This window comes from Plectropomus leopardus, chromosome 17 (genome assembly GCF_026936395.1).
Source record: "Plectropomus leopardus strain MGB_pleo_1.0 chromosome 17, ASM2693639v1, whole genome shotgun sequence".
Taxonomy (NCBI): domain Eukaryota; kingdom Metazoa; phylum Chordata; class Actinopteri; order Perciformes; family Serranidae; genus Plectropomus; species Plectropomus leopardus.
The window spans coordinates 11,268,916-11,294,329 of record NC_142192.1 but is presented as its reverse complement, the minus strand read 5'-3'; the positions used below and the strand labels follow the sequence as shown (position 1 = coordinate 11,294,329).

Sequence of the window (25,414 nt, the reverse complement as noted above, 5' to 3'; positions counted from 1 at the left end):
TACTTTGGCTTAAAATGCTCAGAGTATTGACTTTTGGACATTTTTCATCAGACTATACTAAAACAGACCTAAACATGCTGTACTATGACTTTTTAAAGCATTCTGAGTGATGACTTTTTTGACCATTTTTCCCTGTGCTATAGTATGGATTTTTTTGCCATACTGTACTTTGGCTGAAAACGCTCAAAATATTGGCTTTTTGCACAATTTATTGATCAGGCTATACCATAAACGACCTAAACATACTATCCTATGACTTTTTTAAGCATTCTGAGTGATGACTTTTTTGACCATTTTTCCCTGATGTATAGTATGGATTTTTTTGCCATACTGTACTTTGGCTCAAAACGCTCAAAATATTGACTTTTTGGACCGTTTATTCATCAGGCTATACTATAAAAGACATAAACATGCTGTACTATGACTTTTTAAAGCATTCTGAGTGATGACTTTTTGACCATTTTTCCCTGATGTATAGTATGGATTTTTTACCATACTGTACTTTGGCTCAAAACGCTCAAAATATTGACTTTTTGGACATTTTTTCATCAGACTATACTAAAACAGACCTAAACATGCTGTACTATGACTTTTTAAAGCATTCTGAGTGATGACTTTTTGACCATTTTTCCCTGATGTATAGTATGGATTTTTTTGCCATACTGTACTTTGGCTCAAAACGCTCAAAATATTGACTTTTTGGACCGTTTATTCATCAGGCTATACTAAAAAAGACCCAAACATGCTGTACTATGACTTTTTAAAGCATTCTGAGTGATGACTTTTTTGACCATTTTCCCCTGATGTATAGTATGGATTTTTTGCCATACTGTACTTTGGCTCAAAATGCTCAAAATATTGACTTTTTGGATGATTTTTTCATCAGGCTGTACTACAAAAGACCCTAAAATGCTGTACTATGAGTTTTTTAAGCATTTGGAAGGATGACTTTTCTGACCATTTTTCCCTGAGCTATAGTATGGATTTTTTTGCCATACTGTACTTTGGCTCAAAACGCTCAAAATATTGACTTTTTGGACCGTTTATTCATCAGGCTATACTAAAAAAGACCCAAACATGCTGTATCATGACTTTTTAAAGCATTCTGAGTGATGACTTTTTGACCATTTTTCCCTGATGTATAGTATGGATTTTTTTACCATACTGTACTTTGGCTCAAAACGCTCAAAATATTGACTTTTTGGACATTTTTTTCATCAGACTATACTAAAACAGACCTAAACATGCTGTACTATGACTTTTTAAAGCATTCTGTGTGATGACTTTTTGACCATTTTTCCCTGATGTATAGTATGGATTTTTTGCCATACTGTACTTTGGCTCAAAACGCTCAAAATATTGACTTTTTGGACCGTTTATTCATCAGGCTATACTATAAAAGACATAAACATGCTGCACTATGACTTTTTAAAGCATTCTGAGTGATGACTTTTTTGACCATTTTTCCCTGATGTATAGTATGGATTTTTTTACCATACTGTACTTTGGCTCAAAACGCTCAAAATATTGACTTTTTGGACATTTTTTTCATCAGACTATACTAAAACAGACCTAAACATGCTGTACTATGACTTTTTAAAGCATTCTAAGTGATGACTTTTTTGACCATTTTTCCCTGATGTATAGTATGGATTTTTTTGCCATACTGTACTTTGGCTCAAAACGCTCAAAATATTGACTTTTTGGACCGTTTTTTCATCAGGCTATACTATAAAAGACATAAACATGCTGTACTATGACTTTTTAAAGCATTCTGAGTGATGACTTTTTTGACCATTTTTCCCTGAGCTATAGTATGGATTTTTTTGCCATACTGTACTTTGGCTCAAAACGCTCAAAATATTGACTTTTTGGACCGTTTATTCATCAGGCTATACTAAAAAAGACCTGAACTTGCTGTACTATGACTTTTTAAAACATTTGGAGGGATGACTTTTTTGACCATTTTTCTCTGAGCTATAGTATGGATGTTTTTGCCATACTGTAATTTGGCTCAAAACGCTCAAAATATTGACTTTTTGGAGACTTTTTTCATCAAGCAATACTAAAAAAGACCCAAACATGCTGTACTAAGACTTTTTAAAGCATTCTGAGTGATGACTTTTTTGACCATTTTTCCCTGAGCTATAGTATGGATGTTTTTTGCCATACTGTACTTTGGCTCAAAACGCTCAAAATATTGACTTTTTGGACCGTTTTTTCATCAGGCTGTACTAAAAAAGACCTAAAAATGCTGTATTATGACTTTTTAAAGCATTCTGAGTGATGACTTTTTTGACCATTTTTCCCTGAGCTATAGTATGGATGTTTTTGCCATACTGTACTTTGGCTCAAAACGCTCAAAATATTGACTTTTTGGACCGTTTATTCATCAAGGAATACTAAAAAAGACCCAAACATGCTGTACTAAGACTTTTTAAAGCATTCTGGATGTTTTTTGCCATACTGTACTTTGGCTCAAAACGCTCAAAATATTGACTTTTTGGACCGTTTTTTCATCAGGCTGTACTAAAAAAGACCTAAAAATGCTGTATTATGACTTTTTAAAGCATTCTGAGTGATGACTTTTTTGACCATTTTTCCCTGAGCTATAGTATGGATGTTTTTGCCATACTGTACTTTGGCTCAAAACGCTCAAAATATTGACTTTTTGGTGCATTGTTGCATCAAGCTATATTATAAACAACCTCAACCTGCTCTACTATGACTTTTTTAAGCATTTGGAAGGACAACTTTTTTGACCATCTTTCCCTGAGCTATAGTATGGATTTTTTTTGCAATACTCTGGTTCAAAATATTGACTTTTAGATCATTTTTTCATCAGGCTCTACTATAAAATACCCAAACATGCTGTACCATGACTTTGGAAAGCATTCTCAATGATGACTTTTTTGACCATCCTTCCAAATGCTTAAAAAGGCATAGTAAAGCATTTCTAAGTCCATTCTTTGGTCGTTTTGTATTGTAAACAAAGTCATACTATAGCACAGGGAAAAATGGTCAAAAAGTCATCACTCAGAATGCTTAAAAAATCATTATACAGCAAATTTAGGTAATTTATAGTATAGCCTGATAAAAAACATGGTCCAAAAAGTCACTATATTGAGCGTTTTGAGCCAAAGTACAGTATGGCAAAAAAAAAAATCCATACTATAGCTCACGGAAAAATGCTCAAAAAAGTCATCTCTCCAAATGCTGAAAAAAGTCATAGTACAGCATGTTTAGGCAGTTAATAGTATAGCCTGTTGAAGATATGGTTCAAAAAGTCAATATTTTGAGTGTTTCAAGCCAACTTAAATAATAAAGCTCCTACTAAACCTGCTAAACAAATGGAATAAAACAGTCATAGTATAATATGTTGTCCAAAATAGCATAAAAATGTTATTGTATAGTATGTTGTTAAAAAAAAGAAAAAAAATCATAGTGAAGTATGCCCGACAAAAGGAAGAACGTGTTAGTATAGTATGTCATAATCAATAGCATGAAAAAATTCACAGGATAATATGTCCTAAGTGTTAGTAAAAAATACATACGTAATATAGTGTTTAATCTCACGTAGCTCTCAAAATTTATAGTATGTCGTCAAAGAAAAAAGAAAAGAGTTGTTGTTCATTGTCGTCCAAAATAACATGAAAAAGTCATAGTATAGGACAGTATGTCGTTAACAGTATTGCATATTTTTTTAGTATAGTACTTTAACTGATTTTCAACTCCAAAGTTGTCGCAGGATCACGGAGAAATGAAATGTCGTTTTTTTAAACTTTGCTTAAAAATGACTAACAAATCTACCCTCTATGTCATCAAAAATGGCAAAAAAGCCATATTATATTATGTCGTCCTAAATAGCATGAAAACATCATAGGATAGATCGTCGTCTGAAGTAGCATAAAAGATCATTGTTTAGTTTGGTAGCAAAAATATCTAAAAAAACAATTATAGCATAGTATATAGTGCAAAATAGATCAAAAAATTATAGTATAGTATGATGTCCAAAATGATTTAAGTCATAGTAATATGTCATCCAAAATAACAAAAAAAGTCATAGCATAGTATGCACTCCAAAATAGCATGAAAATGTCATGGTTCCTTTAAATTTTGTTATGCAAAGCATTTTCGAGCTATTCACGGCAGAAAGATGCAGATCGGAACCTCTTTTGCTTACCCTCTCTGGCCAAATGCAGCAGGTGTGTCTCCATGTCCTGCACCTCATGTTGTAAGATGTAGCTGTGGAACTGGAACACCGTCAGGACATCCTGGGAGAGCTCAGCCGCAGGAGGATTATGTGCCGCCACTAGATCGCTCCTGTCCACCATCTCACCCACAACGACTCCAATAACTGCAGAGAACAACTAGTTTCAAATAGTTTCTAGCCAACTAGAATGGCATTTGCATTTTGAAGAGCTATTTAATATTAAACAGTTTTCAACCACATTACATTCAGTTGAAACAAATTAAAAACACAGAAACAAAACTAAGTTTTAACATTTTATTTTATGTGCAACCTATGGCTTGTATGCAAAAATAAGAGAGATGATCCAACCTGTGTGAGCACTGTGTGGGTGTCTCTCCTGCAGCACTGCTGTGTAGCGCTGGTTCATGTGTTTGAACACTCTGTCCAGTGTGGTGTGGAAAAGTCCCGCAGAGCCGCTGCACTCTGACCACAGAGTCATCAGCTGTGGGCGCTCTGCGAGGCCCGGGAGAACTAAGAGAAAGAAAAGGTCAAAAGAGAGAGTCCATTCTCTTGTTTGTCGATAAGTTTTTATAAACTTACATAAAGCTCACATATTAATATCAAGTAAAGATTTTTACTTGAAAATACTTGATACCTTCCCCAAAGATTAAAAAATATGTTATTTAAAAAGTGTGCCATGAATCAGTTCATTCAAATATGGGGCAAAGGTAATGAGAAACATAACAAAACATGGCCCAAAAGTAAGAAAGAAATTTCTTAAATTTACCTGAAAATAAGCAAAAAAAAAAGAAAAGTAAAAACCAAAAACAAACAAGAAAATGACCTAAAAAAGTGATTAGAATTATTTAAATATGTATACATTTTTGTTCTGTATCATAATTTTAAATCTAATTCTTACATGTTATTTTCTTGTCACCCTTTACTAATTTCTCACAATTTGTTGGACATTTCAAGCGAAGTTGGTCACCGCCTTTTTCCCCCCCTGTATTTTATTTGAAAGAAGTCAAACCATATTGCTCAGGTTTCAACGGGTTAACAGAAATCAAACCAATTTGCAAAGGGTTAAACAAATAAGTACACATTTTAAATATCAATCGTGGTTTTTGACAATTTAATATATCTGTTAATTTATTAACAGCATTAACAATATATTATTTTTTATAATTATATTTTATTATTCTATTACAACTGTAATACAAATTAAATGGCATTACGGTTGTTGAAGAGTGCATTATGGCTTGTGTAGGACAACTCAAAGTTTTGGGACTTCAGACTTGTTAGTTTCAACTTGGGACTTGTCAGTCCAGACTCGGGACTTAGGACTTGATTGCAGCAACCTTAGACTTATTTGGAACTTGCAAAACAATGACTTGGTCACAGCTGTATTAAACACATATAACACACTTATACAAACAAACTGGTTTTGTCTTGTCGGTACCTACCATCATCAGCAGAGGTAATGGTTCCCAGTCTGTCCACACTGATCTCTGCTAGCTCCTCCAACAGCTGAGTCTGTCCGGACAGTTTGAGGAGAACACTGCGACGCTGCCACAGACCAGGCCCACCCGTCAACAACTGTAATTAAAGGCAGAAACAAAAGGCATGACGCAGTAAACTGAGTTAATGTTAACTATAACTACTAAATTATCGTTTATACTCTGAAGCATGGTGTCAGGTAAGAAGCTGCACCTGTATGAGGTGGTTACAGTACTGCAGGTGGATGACGATGGCCACGTCCAGGTTCTCGTTCCCAGTGGTGAGCGGCAGGGGGCTACCTGCCACGCTGTTGCCCACCCCAGTGTCCTCTGTCAGGGCTTCACTCAGGTGTCCTCTGGCTTCTGGGTGCTGGCCACTGAGAGGCACATACGCATCGTCACCACAGAGTGGCGGCAGCATCACACAGAGCAGAAATCTACTGAACTTGACAATAAAGTTGTTTTCAATCGTGTGCTACTATGATGTAAGATAATTTGGTTTTTATGTCCAATGCTTTCATGAATGAATAGCATTAAATGGCATTAAAGGGCACAAAGAAGTATCATTCTTAAACTATTACTGGGATTTTCTGTTTGTGATAACTCAATAACAGTGTTTTATTTTCATGTGCAGTTTAATGCCATGATATAAACAAGATGGACTTAGTGTAAATGTCGGCCAACACAAGTGCCTCCACCAGCAGTCTCCCACTCACCCGATCCTTTCCCCGTCTGTATCAAAAAGCGGAGACCTCTGTGGGGGGGTGCTGAGGACGGCGTTATCATCTCCAGTATCCTCGTCATCAAAGTCAGAGGTGTTGAGGAAGTCAAAACTCTCCAGGGCGCTCTCCACTGTCAGACTGAGGCTGGACGACCGGCTCCTGTGACCCGGGAGACGACACTGTGGGAGGAGAAGGGTTAATAAGCTAACTTAATTCTCTCTTAAAGATCCTAGATAAATTAATCTGCCACAGCTCATTGCATGTAGCTAAAATTATTTAAGATTCTGCTGCTTGATGTACTGAATCAGGCTAAACATAGTATTTTTAGATGATTCTCCACCTAATATTGTGGTTCTATGACAGGCATTCATTTAGGTAATCCCAGAGATTTAAAACACAGGTAATGACTGATTTAAAGGGATAGTTCAGATTTTTTGAAGTGGGGTGGTATGTGTTACTTATCTATACTCAATGTATTACATAAAGTAGATGTCAGTCGGCAGTTTGGAGGAGCGGGCAGGACATGGGAGCCAAGCAATTTATTACTGTGAAGGTGTCAGCAACAAAATGTATTTTAGTCACCTAAAAAAGTCACTATCAGGTTCTATGTCTAGAAATGTTTTACCTTTACCTTTGCTGTCAGTAAGCAATTATAGCAGTTATATCGCTCTCTTCTCAGAGAGACTCCACTGAATAAAAGTGTGATTTAACATCGTTGAACAAAGGAGCTGCTGGTCTACCGCTGCCTCGATGATGGTGAAAATAATTTTCAGTATAGCAACTCTGACTGATTTCTTTTAGGTGGGACTTTTTTTAGGTGGCTAAAAAATATGTTTCTGTTAACCCCGTCAACAGGGGGTTGACGGCTACAGATTAGCCTCAGTGTCCAGCCTGCTTCTCCAAACTAACTTTAAGTTAATACATTCAACATTCAACTACTAGTAATTTTTAATCATGATTTCTTTCTTTTACAGGTTTATCATCAGAGTAAATATTTCTTTAATATATCGACTATAAGGCGACCCAATATTATGCCAGATACACACAGAGGATAGCCTCTTCAAAATAAAACTCTGTTTACAATAAAAGGTCAGCTGATGTCTGTTACAAGATGTTGCATTTAGTTTTCTAAAAGTTACATGACCAAGTTTTGAACTTTAATATGTGCTGATAGCAGTCTTCTGCCTTTTCTTGTTTGACTGATGAGGAACTAAGTGATGAGTAAGTGAGTAAGTGATGAAAAGCTGTAAAGATTACTGAGTCTAATTGGACAAGGAACCAAGTAAGTATTAATAAATATAAAAAATTTGGTTGAAAGGAACATGAAAAAGTACTTTTCCATATAAAATGTTGTACACATATAAAAGGGTCCAGTCACCTTGAGCAGGTCCTCCAGCCGCATCACTTCCTGCTCCAGGTCCTGCAGCTCTCTACAGCGGTGAGTCAGAGACTCCAGCCTCATCAGCAGGCTGTGGATGGCTTCCTCCAGGCTGCTCTCCAGGAACGCCCTGCTCCCTTCTCCTGCCCAGCTCAGACTTCCTCCACCTTCTGTCGAGCTCCCACTCGGCGGCACAATTTCGGAAGAAGTCAGCCTCTTCACGAGCTGCCTGGTCAGGCTGCCCGCCTCCTCCGTGTCCAGCTCCACAGGTTTCAGCTCATCAGTGTGGTCTAAGAAAACATCCTCTGGAGCGACTGTAGACAGGTGGCCGTCAGAGCAGAGGGACGGAGCAGCTGATCCACAGTTGGAGCCAGAATTTCTCTGGGACTCTGTGCGCTCCCACTCGGAGTCCTCTGCCACCTCAGCTTCATCACTGGCCAAGCTGGCACTGGTTCCCCTGCTTCCCCTACTACCTGTCTCCCCATCTTCTTCATACTCCTCCTCTTCCTCCTCCTCTTCCTCCACTAAATGCTCCTCAGGGATAGAGTCCTCCCTTGTTGGGAGGATTTGTGTTGGTGATGGGTCAGTTTCTGGAGGAGTGACTGTGATTTCAGGGTTGGACTGGCCGGGGGAGTGGGAGCTCGGGGCAGGGCTGGGCGTGGAACCAGAGGTGTCCGAGAAGGTGAAGGAGAGACGCTTGCACTCGGCCACGCCGCAGCCACCGTTCTCAAAGACATCATCTGGTAAAGTGGACTGAAATGAGAGACAGGGGAGTAAATATGTGTCGCAAAAAAAGATGGAAAATGAAGACAGCTTAAAATCAGTGCATGTGAGATGAAAAAGTTCTCAAGTCAAAAGAGATGCCATACTTAAAATATCCACTCAAACTCCACTTTTCTTTCCAAATTCTCATCAGCACATCTGTAAACCCTTTGAAACCTGGAGCAACGTCACTTTTTTGTACTGCTTTCAGACACCTTATACAAGTATTTAAACCTTTGAACCCTGACAAAATTGTTGAAAATTCTTTAAAAACAAGTGGAAAACACGAAAATATCTTCCACAAATTGCAATAAATTTGTAGAATTATAACAACATTTTTAAAAGCCTAGGGGAAAAAAAGTCTAGGGAAAAAGAAAACAGCTAGGAAAAAATGTATTTCTAATGATCATAACTACACATTCAAAATAATGTATTTTTATAATATAAACACTTTTTTCCAGCTCATTTGTTTGTTTTTTCTTTTTCTTTTTCCTTTTGTCAAGATTGTCTAGTTATTTATTTGTTTTGTTTAAAAAAAGATTCAAGTAATTTTCTTGTACTTTTTAACTTTTGCAAAATTTTGGGTTGTTTCTTCTTTCGTTGCTTGTGGCCTTCTTCCCATGTTTTTGACAGAAATCAAGCCAATTTGCTCAGGTTTCAAAGGGTTAAACCACAGTCAGGTGTATCTGAATAGAGAAACAAGAACACATGCAAATAAGCATGCAAACAGTCCCACATGGCATTCTGGAGCCCACAGAGAGGGACCAGACAAGCCAAAGTGTGTCCACACCAGCAGAGGGAGTACATCCCCATCAGGTCAACGAAGAAGAGGACACACAGAAGTCAGGTTAGGAGGGTCGAGGGGCCACAACACACTCACATAGACCTCCAGACTGGATTTGGGCCTTGGCCGGAGTGAGGCCAAGTCACCAAACGAGCGACTGCGCCTGAGCTTCTCTAGCAGGGTGTCTCGGAGCATGTGCAGGAAGGAGAGGCGCTGGCGCTCCACGGGATATGGCCGCCACTTCTTTACACAATGCACGCAGGCATAAAGGACGAGGTGTTGGGTATTTGAGTGAGAGCAGGTGAGTGGGATGCAGGAGGGATGGATAAACGTGTAAAGTGGGACAGAGTGTGGGTAAGGGAGGTTTTGATGTGGAAATGCAAAGGAGAGGAGGATAGCAGGGAAATTGGTAAGGGTTAGTTTGGGGGGTAGCACTAATGTTGCTAACATAGGCATGATGCATCAGCAGAAAAAAATGTGTGGTGAGGCCATGATAAAATATACATGAAGCAGGGTGCAGAGGCAGGTTAGTGCACAGGGGCTACAAAGATGTAAAAGGCAAAATGTAATCATTTCACCACCCAGTTTGAGCCTAAAACACCTACAGTTCAGATGTTTTTGAGCCTAGTTGGTGACTGTTCACTGGTCTTCAAAAATTTTCGAAAATATTCTTTCCCACCACACTATTGAAACTAAACAAGGTTTGTGTGTTGGACTCACAAAGAAGGAGGTGTCCTGGAAAGTCGGTGTCTCCGGCGTGCCCTGGCTGTAGACTGACACTCGTCTCTGGAGTGCTGTGGCTTTGCTCACGTTGCCAGATGACAGAGTCAGGTCCTCAACATCAAAGGGGCTTAAAGTGAGAATGAAAATGAGAAAATGATTGTGATTGCTTGGTTTGATTTATCCATCCCTACCTACATGTCCTGTAAATGTGATTGCATTCATTAAATTTTGTCACAGAGGCTTTCTGTTGGTGAACTTCTAGAAGTTGTAATGACCATAAACCTCCACCGGGGGGCAGTAAAACACAAGTAATGTGGACTGAATTTAAAGCTACATCACTATATGGTTGCCAAAGCTGTTAAACATCAGCAAGTGATTGAGATACTGACTGTGCAAAAATCCAAATAGATAAACTAGAACATGGAATGAGCGTGGAATTAAATCAAAGGAATCACTAGCACATTTTAAAGTAATTTTAATTCAATTCAATTTTATTTATTATGCCCATTCTCAGATCACAATTTGCTGCAGAGGGCTTTACAGCATAGGAAATCTTCCTGTCCTGGCACCCTCACAGCGGATAAGTAAAATTCCCCCAACATTTCAACTTCTTTGCTGGGAGAATTTACTGCATTACTTTATATTTTATGATAGTGAATGAAGAGTATTTAGGTTTTAGACTGTTTGTTGGACAAAAGCAAGTTGAAGACATCACTTTTGAATCTGGGAAATAGTTTTGCGCTAATTTTTTAGACTAAATGATTAATTAATGAAACAGTGGTCATATTCAACAATACTGAAAATAATAGTTCATTGCAGCCCTACTGCTGGACGTATAAAAGTCAACTTACTACCACGTGACCTCCAGGTTGAGTTTGATGGTCCCCAAGTCGTTGACGTCCACAGCCACCACCTGAGGCATGGCAGTGAACAGCTCCTTCGTCTCACAGATCACGCTGCCCACCAGCATGTGAGTGGCCAGGCCCTTCAGCTCCGTCACCTGATGGAAGGCAAAGACAACATTTAATTATCACTCAGGTCAAGAAACCGACTAACAGTTTCTTCTGACATCAAGACAAGTCAGGCAACTGTTGCCTAACACCAGCTGTAATTAAATATGACTTATCAGTTATCACCAGTCTGTCCTGGATATTGTGCAACAGGATACAAACTTAAGCAGAACGTCTGATTTCTACATTGTTCTTTCCTTTGCCCTGCACAATGTCAATCAACAAAAGTAAATGGTTAGTTTATCTTGATGTCGACGGTACCTTGATGTTGATGAGGTCTGTAATGAGAGGCATGAAAACCATCTCGTCTCCATCCCAACTCTGTCTGGAGTTCACTTCAATCCTTCCCTTCAACTTCCACCGCTGGCGGCCATATCGCATAAAGATCTAAATGACGACAGGAACAGTAAGGCGGTGAAAAGACAACAAAAAAGAAATAAGCCTGGAGCCAGAGGCACAACACTTTATAGCAACATTTTTAATAAGACGAGATGGACCGTATTCTATCATTACAATCTGCTCGAAACTACCAAACTCTTTTTTATTGAACTTAAATTATACATTGCCCTGTCCTTACTCCCTTAACTAAATGGTGTTGAAATATTTCACACATAGATTTCAATATGAGAGGAAAGTTGTTTTTAACAGCCTGATGCTACATAAAAAAAGAAGAACTTGCCTCATACTGGTCCCCAGGACAGAGCCTCGCGAAGCCTGCCAAACCTGTCAGAGAGAGGAAATTGATTTTTATAAAACATTCAGACAGGATATGGGGGTAGGTGCAATCCAAGGAACCTGTTTTGTGTTTAGGTAGAGCTGTAACAAATATCTTTTATTTATTTATTCATTTTTTACAAAGGTTATCTTGAGGTTTCCCTATCAAACTTCAAATGTCTATTTTCATATTTACGACAAAATCACCCAAAAAATATCATAAATAAGTAATGAAAAATCCTTGAAAGTGGGGAAAAAAAAGAAAAAGAAAAATCATTGGTGTCTGAGAGCTAATCGGCTGCTTGTAGATCAGAGTAGAGACTGTGGGGCATAACTATGTAGGAATATAGATTTAAAATGTTTTTAATCATTATAACTTTATTTAGTTACGTAATGTTTTTTATATATGCATGTATATGACTCATTTGATTTGTTGACCATAGGTGACATTGTTTATTTGAAGAAATTTCAATAAAACATTAATGAAAAATAATCCTCAATTGAAAAATCTGGATCCAAACAGTGAACCTCTTTGTCACAAGATAAGGCTTTTCCTAAATGGTCAATGGTGAGTGTGTACACGCTCCATGCAGAGTAGTGAATACAGTATGATGATAAGTTGTCAGATCATCACCAAACACATTCTTTCAAACATCAGCGCTTTAATGCCTTTTCTTTAGGATATCAACATCAGCATGTGAGTGGGTATACGTGTCATTCGGAAAACTTTTTCTTACCTTTCATTTTGATATGAAACTCCCCGAGCAGGTTCTCCAGTTCGCTCTCAAACGTGCTCATGTTCTGGAGATGCAAGAGATAATACTGATCATATAAACAGCCCTTTGTTACACCAGACAAGAGCAACAATAGTAATCACGTTATCTCGGGAGGCTTTGACAAAGACGCACTGAACTGCAGAGGAGACAGGGAGGCTGCTGTAAGCCCTCAGGATTGATGTTGACAGGTGTATGTGTGTGTATGTGTGTGTGTTATTGAGATTTAAAGGTCATTCTATAAGTATGTGACAGTGTAAGCAGTATGTTTTGGGTGTTGTCAGCTGTAACCCAATGTTTAATCCATGTTATTATGTTATATGTAACACCATGCCTCAATTATTCCTCTGTCCTCAAAAGTCAACTTGTCTGACACTTCATTAGATTATAGCCGATAGACAACTATCTTTACTTCCTGTGACTGACAAATTAAATATGCAATTTCGTGCAAAACTCCTCACAGGAGTTGGTACGTATGTTATGTGTCACATCACAGGCTGAAACTGTTGTGTTAAACGTGTCACCCATCACGCCTTGTTTGATTCTGAAATGCTGGCACGCTGTCTAAAATCACACACTTTTGGTTCTATGTAAAAATGCAAAGGAGGCATAATAAAGGGACTTTGTAGCAGCGCTATAGCGCAATTTTTGTAAAAGGGGCTAAGGATTCCTAAATCTAGGTCATGCATCCCCATTTGATAAGAATTTTTCCTCAGGGACTTCCATCTGAAAAAAAAGTGGTTGTTAAATATGACCAACAATGAATTCTATAGTTGTCAACCAAAGCAGCAATGAGTAGTCAATTAGTAGATTAGTCGACTGACTGAAAATTTGATCGACAACCATTTTGGTTATCGGGTAATCATTTCAGTAATTTTTTAAGAAAAACAAAAAAAAGCCAAATATTTGTTGGTGTCATAAAGTTTTGAAGTTTTATGGTAATTAAAAAAGTAACAAGCAGATGAATTAATCATTAGTTTAAGCCCCAAATAAATGCGGAGGAAGTAAAACCTATGAAAAATAGTTACTCTTATGAATATGGACTCATTTTTAAAGCGAATTAAATAGCGAACTTCCTGATCCCTGGGATTCCCTGGACCCATGATTGAGAACCTGTGCTCTCTGCCAGTACCTCAGTGTATTCCTTATATCGTCGGTTGACCTCTGCGATGCTCTCCTTGGTGCCTTTAGTGGAGGGAGAAGAGGAGAAGGCCTGCTTCATGCGGCTGGCACCATCCCTCAGACGGCTCTGGATGCAAAAGGCCTCGTACAGCTCGTCCACCTGCAAGCACACAGAGTCCCTCCATCTTTAATAAATGTTCCACAAGGACAAGAATGCATTCATACAAACTTTGACGTTCATTAGTGCGCACTCACACACATACACACACACACACACACACACACACACACACACGAAAGAGAAACTTCTGCACTAATGAAACGAGGCGAGTCTTTGAAGTTTGGAACCCTCCATACGTTATACATCAAAACATCCCTGGGCAGGAGGCAAACTCCTCCAAAAAACTTCAAACTGTCATCTAAATTATTCTGGATGTGTTCACATCTCACTGGGATTCATTCAAGGATGCCCAACACAGCTTTAGGCTTGAGCAGTCGTCGGGAACTTTTAACAACGGGTCTTTAACAAGAGGCAAAACACACATTATGGAGAATGACACACTGATAACAATATATAAAATTTGGATACGGTCTGAATAAAATGCAACAGTGAAGAACTGTTTACAACGTTTAGATCCCAGAAAAGAGTAAGAGGCTGCAAAGGTAGAGACAACAAAAGGGTTTGATAATTTAAAAAAAAAAACTATCAAGGAAAAATAACCAGATGAGCTGGGTAGAAAAGAACTGAGCAGATACTGCTGGTATGTATCTGTGTAACTGTATTCTCCAGTGGCAGACGTCTATGCCGTCCCAGTCTGCGACCCCAGCGGGACACTCCCAAAGCGGGGAAACAACAGACGGCGTTTAGAGCTCCTTTGGAGACGTCTGCCCGACTTCAGTTTTTCAGCTCCAGCCTAATCTAACCCAAACCCACAGGGAGAGGGAAAGACTCATCAACATCCGGCTGCCTAACTGTGAGATGAATATGTTGGAATTTCAACTGAAATGACATAATCAAGATAAGATGATGATGTAACCACAGCAGCAACTGTTCTTTCGAGCTCAAAGGTGAGAAATGTACTTTTCTGGAAAGCCAAAGGTGATGGAGCTTGTGTGGTCTAACTCTGTATGGGCTCTTTTATATTTCTTTCCGTTTTTTTTAATGTGCTTTTTATACTTATGTTTTATTTTTCTTTTACACTTAACAGTTTTTTTTATAACTCTTTTATGTTTTCTTGTCCTCTCATATCTTTATTTAAGCATCTTCCAGGATTTTCCTCATAAAATTGTATAGAGGTGGTAAGAGAGAGATGTCATTCAAATCCAGATGCTGATCTCATGGTGATAGAGGTCTTCATGGGTCTGCCCCGGACCCGAGGACCCAAGATCTGGCCTGGGACCCATACGGATTTGGGTCCACATTTTACTATTGTCAACTGAGTTTAACCGGGTCCCAGATCTGTTTAATCCCCTGAATGGATCTAAAAAGACCTGCTGATCAGGAGAGAAATGCATAAACGCTAAGGGAATCAGAGTAGAAAATTCAGTACTTAACTTATCCCTGTGCTGGGAAAATTAAAGCATTAGAGCGGCTCACATCACAAAAACAACAAATAACTGACAGTAAAATACTGCAGTAGCACAGCATTTGGCCAGCAATTTTAATTACCAGGTCTCTTTTTGGTTTGTAATACCTTGGGCAAAAAGAGGTTGCTTTTTTTTTTTTAAGAACTATGTATCTCAGAACAAATTTATTACATTGATTAGCTTTGGATATGTAATTTTGGACCTATGAAGACAAGGCCATAGTTTTCATTTCAACACTGGGGGGGGGTGTTTGATGTTTGATGCTCCTCTGCCAGAAAATTTTGAGCATCAAATACTTTATTTCCTGCATGCTGTTGAATGAATATGTACAAATGTGTGCATTTTCTGCATCAATTTCCGATGTAAATGTCTTTTATTATTTAGTCAAACCAAAAGTCTTCTTCTACTTTAATGTTTTGTATTTGGGGGGTACATGGTACATGACCCCTGCGCTGCCCTCAAAATCTACACCAATGTATGTGTGAGAATGTCTTCATGGTGGTGCTAGAGGCTGATCACCAAAATCAGCAAGATGGCTTAAACAGGCACAAAGTAGGCACAAGTTATTATCAAATTACATTTTGTTCAAACTGTGACCTCCCAAAATCAAAGTAAAAGTCTATCAATTCCCATTAAAAAACTGACACAGAAATGAACTTTTGCTGACTCACCCTAAGTAACTTCTTTCAGAAACCACAATCTGCCAGCAGTCCAGACTTTCAGCATCCTGTCTGTCTAATTTCCTGGCTTCTCAAAATCACATATGATCGAAGTGGCAGCCGGGCAAAACAAAACACCTCTGGTGAGCCTCATCAAAGGGAAATATTGCAGCCAGCCTGACGAGAGCGCTGAAATATTGATGCCGCGCGCTCTTTATGGCACTCATTAGGGAGAAGCGGGAGAAAATGGGCCATTCTGGCTCCTGCCGACCTAACAGTGTCTCTGAGTGTTTGTTTGTGTATCTTTGTGTCTGAATCGCACACTGCCGGTATGTTTGTGCGAGCAGACTCTGTGACTGTGCATGTGGACATGTTTACATGTATAGAGAGCATGTTGTTGTTGTTGTGGTGGGCAGGCACATGAGGGTTGTTGGTGAGAAGTGAAAGTGGGATGTTTCTATGTTAGGGGATGGCTTAAGTTGCCCGATGATGTTATAATAACTTTTCTCAGCACAAATACATACAGAAAACACCCACCCCAATCCCACCAGCTCCACTTCAAACCAACCAGCCCCCTCCGCACCCTCCCACCCTGACTGGGACCCAGCCCCGTCTGTCTGTCTGTGGTATGTGGTGTATGTGGCGGGGCTGCAGCAGCTGAGCTGAGCCAGCTATAACCACAACCACAACTGTTATTCTCAGCTCTCACATACGCACTGAGCTGATTCAGAGCCAAAATTCAACAAATTTATAACACGTTTGTTCACATAAAACAAAGGAAAACATGAGCAGTGGACTCCACCTTTCAATGTGGACAAAGGTGAGGCAAAGTCAAAAGAAACAAAATCATGCAAAGTAAACTTTTGCTCTGATTTAGTGAAGAAATACTAAATTATTGTACACATGTGAATGAGTAGACAACCACAATCAATCATTTATATGAAAAAAATGATGTTTAACAAAACTGAACCTTCACAAACTGGAACCAATATTTTAACGAATATTTTTGGGCTGATGAGCTGATGAGCCATCACTCTTCTGAGAAAATCAGCAATCATATCATTATCAGCTAATTAGGCTCATTTTTGTCCCCAATTACAATAGCCCCTCGCTGCCTTCAAGGAAATGTCCTTGTGAAGGTCAGCCAAGCTTGACTCCAGAGAACAGCCGTCAGCATATTGCTCCGCCTCGGGCGCAATTCACCCCAGAAACAAAGAGACGTTAAAGGCAAAACACAAACAAAGAGAAGACAAAAATCTCAACATGCAGATGGATAAAAATGGTTATTAAAAAATATATTCACATGCAAATATTACATAATATTATATAATATTATACCACTTCTTGTATATGTGAGGAAATGGTTTTGACTGATCTAAAAAGTCATGCAGCAACTTTATCAAAAACCAATAGGGTGGAATGATGAGTTATAGATAGAAAATTAATCAGTAAAAATTTGAATAAGCAATTAAGGGTTACATGCAGGTTAAAGGCAAAATGTCCAAAAAATATTGGTTCCGGCCTTTTAAATGTAAATATTTTAATAATAAATATCTGGAGGCATTAAAAAAACAAACAAACAAAAAAAACACACTCACTGAGAAGGTAAAGCATTAATCTATGTACACATTTTTATTCAGAACCTTAACAACATAAATAATATTTTATTTGATCAAATTTTACTTAAACAATAGCAAAATTTGCAGACAAATCTCATGACACTGTCTAACTTGCAAAAAAAGGGGGAAAAATATTGCCATGCTTTGGTAGACCTTCATAAGGCAAAATAAATTAATAAATAATTTTAATTTATTAAAATAATTATTTTAAATAATTTTCTACAAACAAACAATTACAAATACAAAATGACACCAGTGTGCTTATTTAAAAGGCTATATCAAAACAAAAATAAAACCTGCTTTAAAATTCATCCCCTAAAAATAGCATCTGAGCCCTCTTAATGAAAGTATATTAAATGTAAATGTATTCTACACTTACTCCTCTGTTGGACACAAGGTCCCTGTATTAATTACAGCTCAGTGGGATGACAAAACCTGAATGGCTCCAAGACCAAGTGAGGGATTATGGGAAAATCTTTATTGGGGAATCAACTATGCTCACGGTGAGGATAATATCATGTTCACTTTTATGAAGGGTGAAATATCCATTTAAACTTCTCATTTAAAGTCTCTACCAAGCTAATCCTTGTAAAACGACTAAATAATAATACTTGTTTGGTGGTTTGACGGAGCAGTCGGAGGTAAATGTGGTGGTTTTTATGAAATAACACTGAGAGCTTTAAAGGATTGTCCCTGTATCTACGCTATATCTGACTTTAAACTGTGGGATTTTAAATATGAGCTGAGAATCTTTAGGATATGGCAGGAATCCTCTTAAGATACGGCCATTATCCTGGATTGCAGGATGTGAGGTGCGCACACACACATTTACCAACACACATACACACACACTTTCTGCCAGAGGGCGAGTGATTATAAGCAGATTAAAACAGGCGGGCCACATCAAACAGCATCAAACACACAAGCTTCTCCTTGGGGAACCGTGTGTGTATGTGTGTGTGTGTGTGTGTGTGTGTGTGTGTGTGTGTGTGTGTGTGTGTGTGTGTGTGTGTGTGTATGTGTGTGTGTGTGTGTGTGTGTGTGTGTGTGTGTGTGTGGGGCAAGATTAGCATTCAAGTGAAGTGGGGGAAAGCAAAAAGGCCCTATATTAAAAAATAATCACATGCAAAGTATTTACACTCATTCTGGATTGAATCTGGCATATGATTAACACACAATTTCTCTCTCTTGGAGGAAGGGGAGGCGCCTGGCAGCTGCTTGTCTCACCTTCAATCTCTGTCACTCATCTCTTTAATGATGCCCTACCGAAACACACACACACACACAACATACACCCTATGCCATGCAGGACATCATAGGGGCTGTATTACGCCACCTGCCTCCTCCATGTGTGCCAATTACTGCTCGGACATCTGCAGGCAGCCAGCAGCTCGAGCAGGAACAAAAGACAGAGCTAATGTGAGTCACAGACACACACACACACTAACAACTTGCTGATGGATGATTGTTAAGTCATCCCTCACGGCAGCTGTCCTGCACAAAGAGAGACGCCTGCGCCCGTGTACAAACACTGACAAACATGTCGACAGTTACTGTAGCTCACAGCTGCTGAATATATAACTGTGACTAGCTTTTTTTTATTGTCCTGATCTGAGATGAGGTGAAGTATACGTGCTGCTTATTTTCTGGCTCCAGTTTTGTTCAAATTGTATGCACGAGACTATGTTTCGCTGCAGTTTAATGAAAAAATACTGACTGATGATCTAATGCTCATACACGCACATTCACTTTCATATCAGACACTCTCTAGGTGTTGCCCATTTTGTGCATATTGCTCTACTGAGGAAAATTTCTATCTCTTAAGTACACATCAGTCTGTCTGATGGTAAAAAGGGAAAAATATAAAAAGTGATTCCTCCTTATCTTGACAGGTCGTTCAGCACCACAGCTCTCCTAAAAAACATGTTTTTCATGTTTCCATCTTGCAGAGATGGCTGGGCCACAATTTATGTGCTGAAAGCTTCATTATGCACTGCCAATATAGAGTGTGTTAAAATGGACACAAATTATGATTGGGTTTTTGGAGTACAGCATTTATGTAGTATTGCAGCATATAAATACTATATCCATGGTTTTGTTATGGGATTTTTTGTGGGGGGGGTTGTAGGCTAATATGTAAGTTACAATCACTGTGGTTCCTGGTTTAAAAAAATTGATTTTTTTTTTTCCATTGGATTTTGGATTGTTGAGAAAAATGGGCTCTGGGGTCATCTTCACAAATGAATACCACCATTGTGCAATCATTACAAGTAAGAAGCTAATGTTAGGCTATAAATGAACTACACCTCAGTCTCATGACTTAACATCCCTTCCACAACAAGGCTGTGAAGTATTGTTCAGCGTGATGGCGTTCTGTAGTCTCATTTAGCCACTTGTTAGCTTCAGCTTTTACAGGGTGGCTGTGGCTCAGAGATAGAGCGGGCCGCCCTCTAATCAGAAGGTCAGTGGTTCGATCCCCAGCTCCTCCAGTCATGACTGTGTGAATGGTTACTAAGTAGCACATGGCCCCATGTACAGTGTGTGAATTTGTGTGTGAATAGGTAAAGTGCCTCACTTCTGGAGTGATGAAAAACTGAGGTTGTCCTTCAGTTAAAGAGGCTGCACATATCTTGATTTACTGCTCCTGTGTTCTATCTGCAGTATCAGTGACAGACTGGCATCAGTATAAGTAAGAGCAAGAGAATAGAATAGATCTTTATTGTCCACCAGGGTGGAAATTTGTCTCTGGCCCACAAAACACAGAAGACAGCACAAGAAAAAGCAGACAGTCAATTAATAAAAACAAAGCACATAAACAGGTCATTAGGGACACTTAACAAAACAATCAGTTAAGGTCATTGTCTCCCCGTGGTTTAAAACTCATCAGTTATTTTCCTGAGTTGAGAGTACTGATGGCTCTTGGAATGAAGGTCTTCTTAAATACATTTTTAGTTGCCAGAGGGACTTAGCAGATAGCTCCCATCCTCTCTCCAGCCAGTTTGAGCTCCTAAGATCTGGGAGGTGCTGCAAAGACACTCCTCGCTTTCTTCCTTGTCCTTTCTGTAAAAAGATGGCTTTAGGCCTTTTATGGCTTGCCAACTATTTTACTTGCCATTGACACAATCCTAGAAAGTTTACTCTTACCTGTACAGTTTAGAAGTGTAGCTGCTATCAGGAATAATGTTAGCTCAGTACAATGTAGTGTGTGTGTGGCTGTTGAGAGAGAAAGATGACTGAATAAACACAAACAGTATTAGAGCTCTGTCAAGGGCTAATTATCGACCTACTATAACACAGCATCTGTTCACAACTAGAGCCACTCTCTCTACAAAGATGAGGCCAGCTCTTTGTGTGTGTGTGTGTGTGTGTGTGTGTGTGTGTGTGTGTGTGTTATTTAATTCCCTGACCTTGATGCTTTTGTGATTGGCCGATTCTCTTAGCTAGACATTCAGCAATTGATCTCACTCAATAGCTATCTGCTGATGCTGAAGTCTGGAAAATGGACCGGCCCTCTGAGAGAGAGAGAGAGTGTGTGTGTGCGTGCGTGCGTGCGTGCGTGCGTGCGTGCGTGCGTGCGTGCGTGCGTGTGTGTGTGTGGTGTAAAGCTAATAGACATTTACAGGGCAGACAGAGGGGCATCAAGGGCAGCTAGATGACTGGCAAAGACATTAGTTTAATTTCTGAATCCAGTGTGCATTTCCTCTTCATTACTTTTCTTTATTTATCCTAAATTAACAAGAAATGTGGTATAGAGTGCCCCAGGAATGAGTCCTAAAACATGTGCAGGTTAGCACTGTAGTACTCCCAGGTCCCTTGTCTCAAAAGTCAATGGATTTTGACAGTCCCTATTATAAAATCTGTGGTTAACACAAGCTTAGGAAGACTTTCACGTTTGTTCATAAAGTCAGGAAGTAACCCATTCGTGGTTTTTAGAGCTTTTACTTTTTTAAAAGATCATTGCTAACAACTACAGTTTGTCATTATGCCGAATTTGGCTTTACAGCCTTGTTCTGGTGATGATTACATCATGCAAATGTGGTGTAGTTTGTTTTAGGCCTAACGTAATTTGTTGCAGTCGTTTAATGCTTTTTCTTCCAGAATAAAAGAACTGGATTCCTAAATATGTCAATATTATAAATGTACCAGTTAACGAAACTTAAAAGGAACAGTGCATAAAATTTAAGGGGATTTAGTGGCATCTGGTGGTGAGGACTGCAGATTGCATAAACTGAAACTTTTCCTGGTTAGAATTTCTTTGTGTTCATGGTTCAGGAGGTTTTAACTAGAAGCGGCGTTACATGCTGAGGTCTCTTTCTCTCTAAAACAAACTGACCAGGTGATTAAAACTGGTAAAAATTTTAAATAAGCAGTTTCGTGGTATAAATTAGGCTGTCCAGCATGTTGCAGACGTTAAATAAAGATGGGTTATAAGCTCTATACTTCAGTTACAATGCACGTCAAATAAATATTCTAAGTAATAAACATCATTGAAACACATGTCTCTTGAAACCAGAGTTGCACATGGACGTTTTAGGCGAACATTAAAGAAAAGTTGCATTCACCATTTGTAATGCATCATATTTCTGGTACAAAAAGTCATTTGCTACTCTACAAGACTTCTTCTTCAAAGAATAGTAAATCATAGCGCTTGCTGCACAGACACGCCAGGGGACAGACAAAACTGGCACGCTCAAATGATGACAAGAAAGAATTTGTGAAGAGAATTTATTTAAACTACTTCATTTCCAGCCAGCAACCAGCACAGACAGTCGATGAAAAGACAGGAGTTTAGCGAAGGAACACTGGTACATATTTAGAATGAAAGAGCAGAAAGTGCGAGTGCTAGATTTAACTTACTTTTTAGTTACGCTTTGACTTTTGAGGCTTTTTACCTGCCTCACAAGATAAATCAGTCACTCCCTCAAATATTTACAAGTGCATTCAAATCTATTTTTGCACAGGGCCTGAAAGAACAGAGGAGCTTCAGGGTAATGTTGGATGCAAAGTGAAAAGGCTTTGAGCGTGCGTGTTTGTTTCAGCTGCATCCTATGACAACCTCACAAGACAGAACAAGCATTGAATCTGCTTCTGTTTTCTCTTTGTTATCAAGGTCAAAGTGGAGTATTTTGAAACGACTCTCATCAGACCTTTTTTTCTATGTTTCCTCCTCTCATTACTCTTTTTTTTTTTAAAACTATCCTGCCAATCGCTCGACACTGTCGGCTAACTGCCCTGACCCAGATTCACTGTCGTCTTCAACCCTTCAGAAACACTTCAAATCTGTCCACTGTCTTTTTGTCCTCCATCGCTCTGTTCTGTACATGTTTTTGTTTTGGGGAAATCTGAAGGTGACTTTTTATAGTCTGTCAGGATGTATGTGAACATAAAGGGTTCAGGTCGCCCAATAGCTGGCTTCTTAGGACTTCAAAGGCTTCGTCTTTGAGTAACCATGGTTACCTTCTGAGCTGCACAGTTGTTTGGGTGTGTGTATTCTGATTGCCTGCTGTCACGTCTGATTTGACGCACAGCTAGGGAAGCTATTACAGGACTACAGAAAGACGATGTGCCACAGAAAAAGTCACAGAACTGCGAGACCTTGCAGGGGATTAATGTCCTCGACTGGCAACAATGGAGGAGAATACAAAGAAGCAAAAGTAAAGAAAAGTCCCCCTAGGTGGCAACCTGTTGCCTCAACCATTAAAGTCAGCTAGAAACTTCCCCGATACATGAACATATGAACCAGAGGAGAGCAGGAAAACGACCCTGACCTGGCAGAAAAAATCCTCCCTGAAGTAAGCTTCACAAAGTCAGTGGAGTAAAAACTCAACATGGTTAGGGCATGAGAAAAATCAAGATGCTGGATTTATTTATTTCTTGACTGTAGTTGATGAAGAAGACTGAGGCCATGTTTATTCGAAAACGGCCCTATTAGTCAGTCGGTCATTTTCTGTAACCGCTTGTCCTCGTAAGGGTCGCGGGGGGGCTGGAGTCAATCCCAGCTGTCCTCGGGCGGAAGGCGGGGTACACCCTGGACAGGTCGCCAGACTATCGCAGGGCCGACTCATAGAGACAGACAACCATACACGCTCACAGTCACACCTAAGGGCAATTTAGAGTCACCAATCAACCTGAGCTGCATGTCTTTGGACTGTGGGAGGAAGCCGGAGACCCCGGGGAGAACCCACGCAGACACGAGGAGAACATGCAAACTCCGCACAGAAGGGCCCCGGACACTGAGCCACAAAAACAACCAAAAATGTAGTAGTATGCACGCCAGGCCAGTAGCTGGCAGTGTAACTTTGTAATGATGCACCATAGGGGAACACCACGTGCATGTACATAGAGGCGTTCTTCTACAGAGCGGTGTATAAACCAACAAAAAGACGACTGCAAATGCACGCACAGGAACCAACAGCGTTAATAAACTCAGTAGAGTCAGCAGCACGAACACAGCTCGGTAGTCCACCATTGTTGTTATTGTTTTCCTCCTACATGCACATGGCTTTTTGTCTGAAATGTGATGTGCATGCGTGACACTGTTCTCACAGGATCGGCGCATTGCCAGTTTGCATGGCAACAGAAGGGACGGCGTTTTCGAAAAAATGACACTCTGGAACCCAGTTTCAAAAGTTTGCGTTCTCACCCTACCAAAACGCTGGTGTCGTGTGAACAAAAGGTTAAGCTGCAAAAAAGTTTAATGTTTCATGCAAGAACTGTTGCCATGTGAACAGCCCCTGATATCATATGAAGCTACAGCCAGCAGCTGGTTAGCTTAGCTTAGCATGAAAACTGGAAACAGGGGAAAACAGCTAGCCTGATATTTTCACAGCAACATATAAGATATTAGAAAGGGAATATAAGGTATTATTTAAAGTAAAAAAGTATGTATAATTTGAAGCAGTTAGATAAAAAAAACAACGTTTTCATGTGAAAGGTTACATTAAAGGTTGTTTCATAAATAAAAAGGGCACCAAATGTGCCTGAACCACCACTGGCTCCGTCCAAGGGTGACACAATGTCCCTGCCAGCACCTCTAAAGCTCATTAATAAACACATTATTTCTGGTTAGTTTAATTTGTACAAAAAAACCCAAAAGCTTTTAAAATGTGCTGGAGGCAAATCTCTTTTTTTTTTCACTCCTACTTGTTTTCTGTTTCTAGTGTTTATACTCAGCTAATCACCTGGCGTGCTGGTGTTACTGCACAGCCAAGATATTGTCATTCTTACACTTTTGTTTTGTAAGAGAAACATTTTAATCACTGTGCTAAGTGGATTTTTTTCCTTCAGACAGAGTAAGGCTGAATCCCCTAAATTAATTTAAGTTAATTTTTCAAGTGTAACGTCAATCTTTGATGTTTTGATAAGGAAATTAAGTTAATGGAAGGCAATCCTTATTTGACTGATTAGCTTACCTGCTGTACTTCATTCAAAAAGGTTTTAAAATTTATCAACAAGTGCTGTTTTTTTTAGTATAGACTTTTGTTATTTTAACAAGCCACAAAGAACCGTTCTGGACTCTGAAGCCAATTTAACATAGTGGCCAAATGGGATTTAGAATTACAACTTCTGGGTCGGTTAAGTTGTGCTATTGGGCCAATAAATACGTTATACCATAGACTTGAATTGTGAGAGAGACTGTTAGTCAGTGGAAACATTTATGTGAGTGTCCCTATCCCTGCAAGATGACTCAATTCACGATAGGGATTTGATCCATTCAGTTTGACAACTTTTCTGAGGTCTAGAAGAGCCATGAGATTAAATCTTTGTATCCTCACATTTAAGTTTCGAGAGGGATAACCCGGATGTAAGCTGCTCTGCCGTCGAAAGTTTCTAGTGTGCTTGCTCTGTGAGCCCAACAATGCGGAAGATCTGG

At 39.3% G+C, this 25,414-nt stretch overlaps 1 protein-coding gene across 3 annotated transcripts in view; it reads right to left on the bottom strand.

Moving 5' to 3' along the window:
* Window positions 1-25,414, bottom strand: part of ripor2 (RHO family interacting cell polarization regulator 2) — a 120,734-nt gene that overhangs the window by 33,122 nt on the left and 62,198 nt on the right. For all 3 annotated transcript variants that reach the window (XM_088090273.1, XM_088090272.1, XM_088090274.1), the window contains exons 7-18: window positions 13,687-13,836; window positions 12,519-12,582; window positions 11,747-11,790; window positions 11,329-11,454; window positions 10,909-11,057; window positions 10,055-10,184; window positions 7,789-8,541; window positions 6,405-6,589; window positions 5,903-6,065; window positions 5,656-5,788; window positions 4,562-4,723; window positions 4,184-4,357 (exon numbers count right to left, since the gene is read on the bottom strand). In XM_088090273.1, coding sequence (XP_087946399.1) covers window positions 4,184-4,357; window positions 4,562-4,723; window positions 5,656-5,788; window positions 5,903-6,065; window positions 6,405-6,589; window positions 7,789-8,541; window positions 10,055-10,184; window positions 10,909-11,057; window positions 11,329-11,454; window positions 11,747-11,790; window positions 12,519-12,582; window positions 13,687-13,836 — 2,233 coding nt within the window. The remainder of the gene's footprint in view (window positions 1-4,183; window positions 4,358-4,561; window positions 4,724-5,655; window positions 5,789-5,902; window positions 6,066-6,404; window positions 6,590-7,788; window positions 8,542-10,054; window positions 10,185-10,908; window positions 11,058-11,328; window positions 11,455-11,746; window positions 11,791-12,518; window positions 12,583-13,686; window positions 13,837-25,414) is intronic.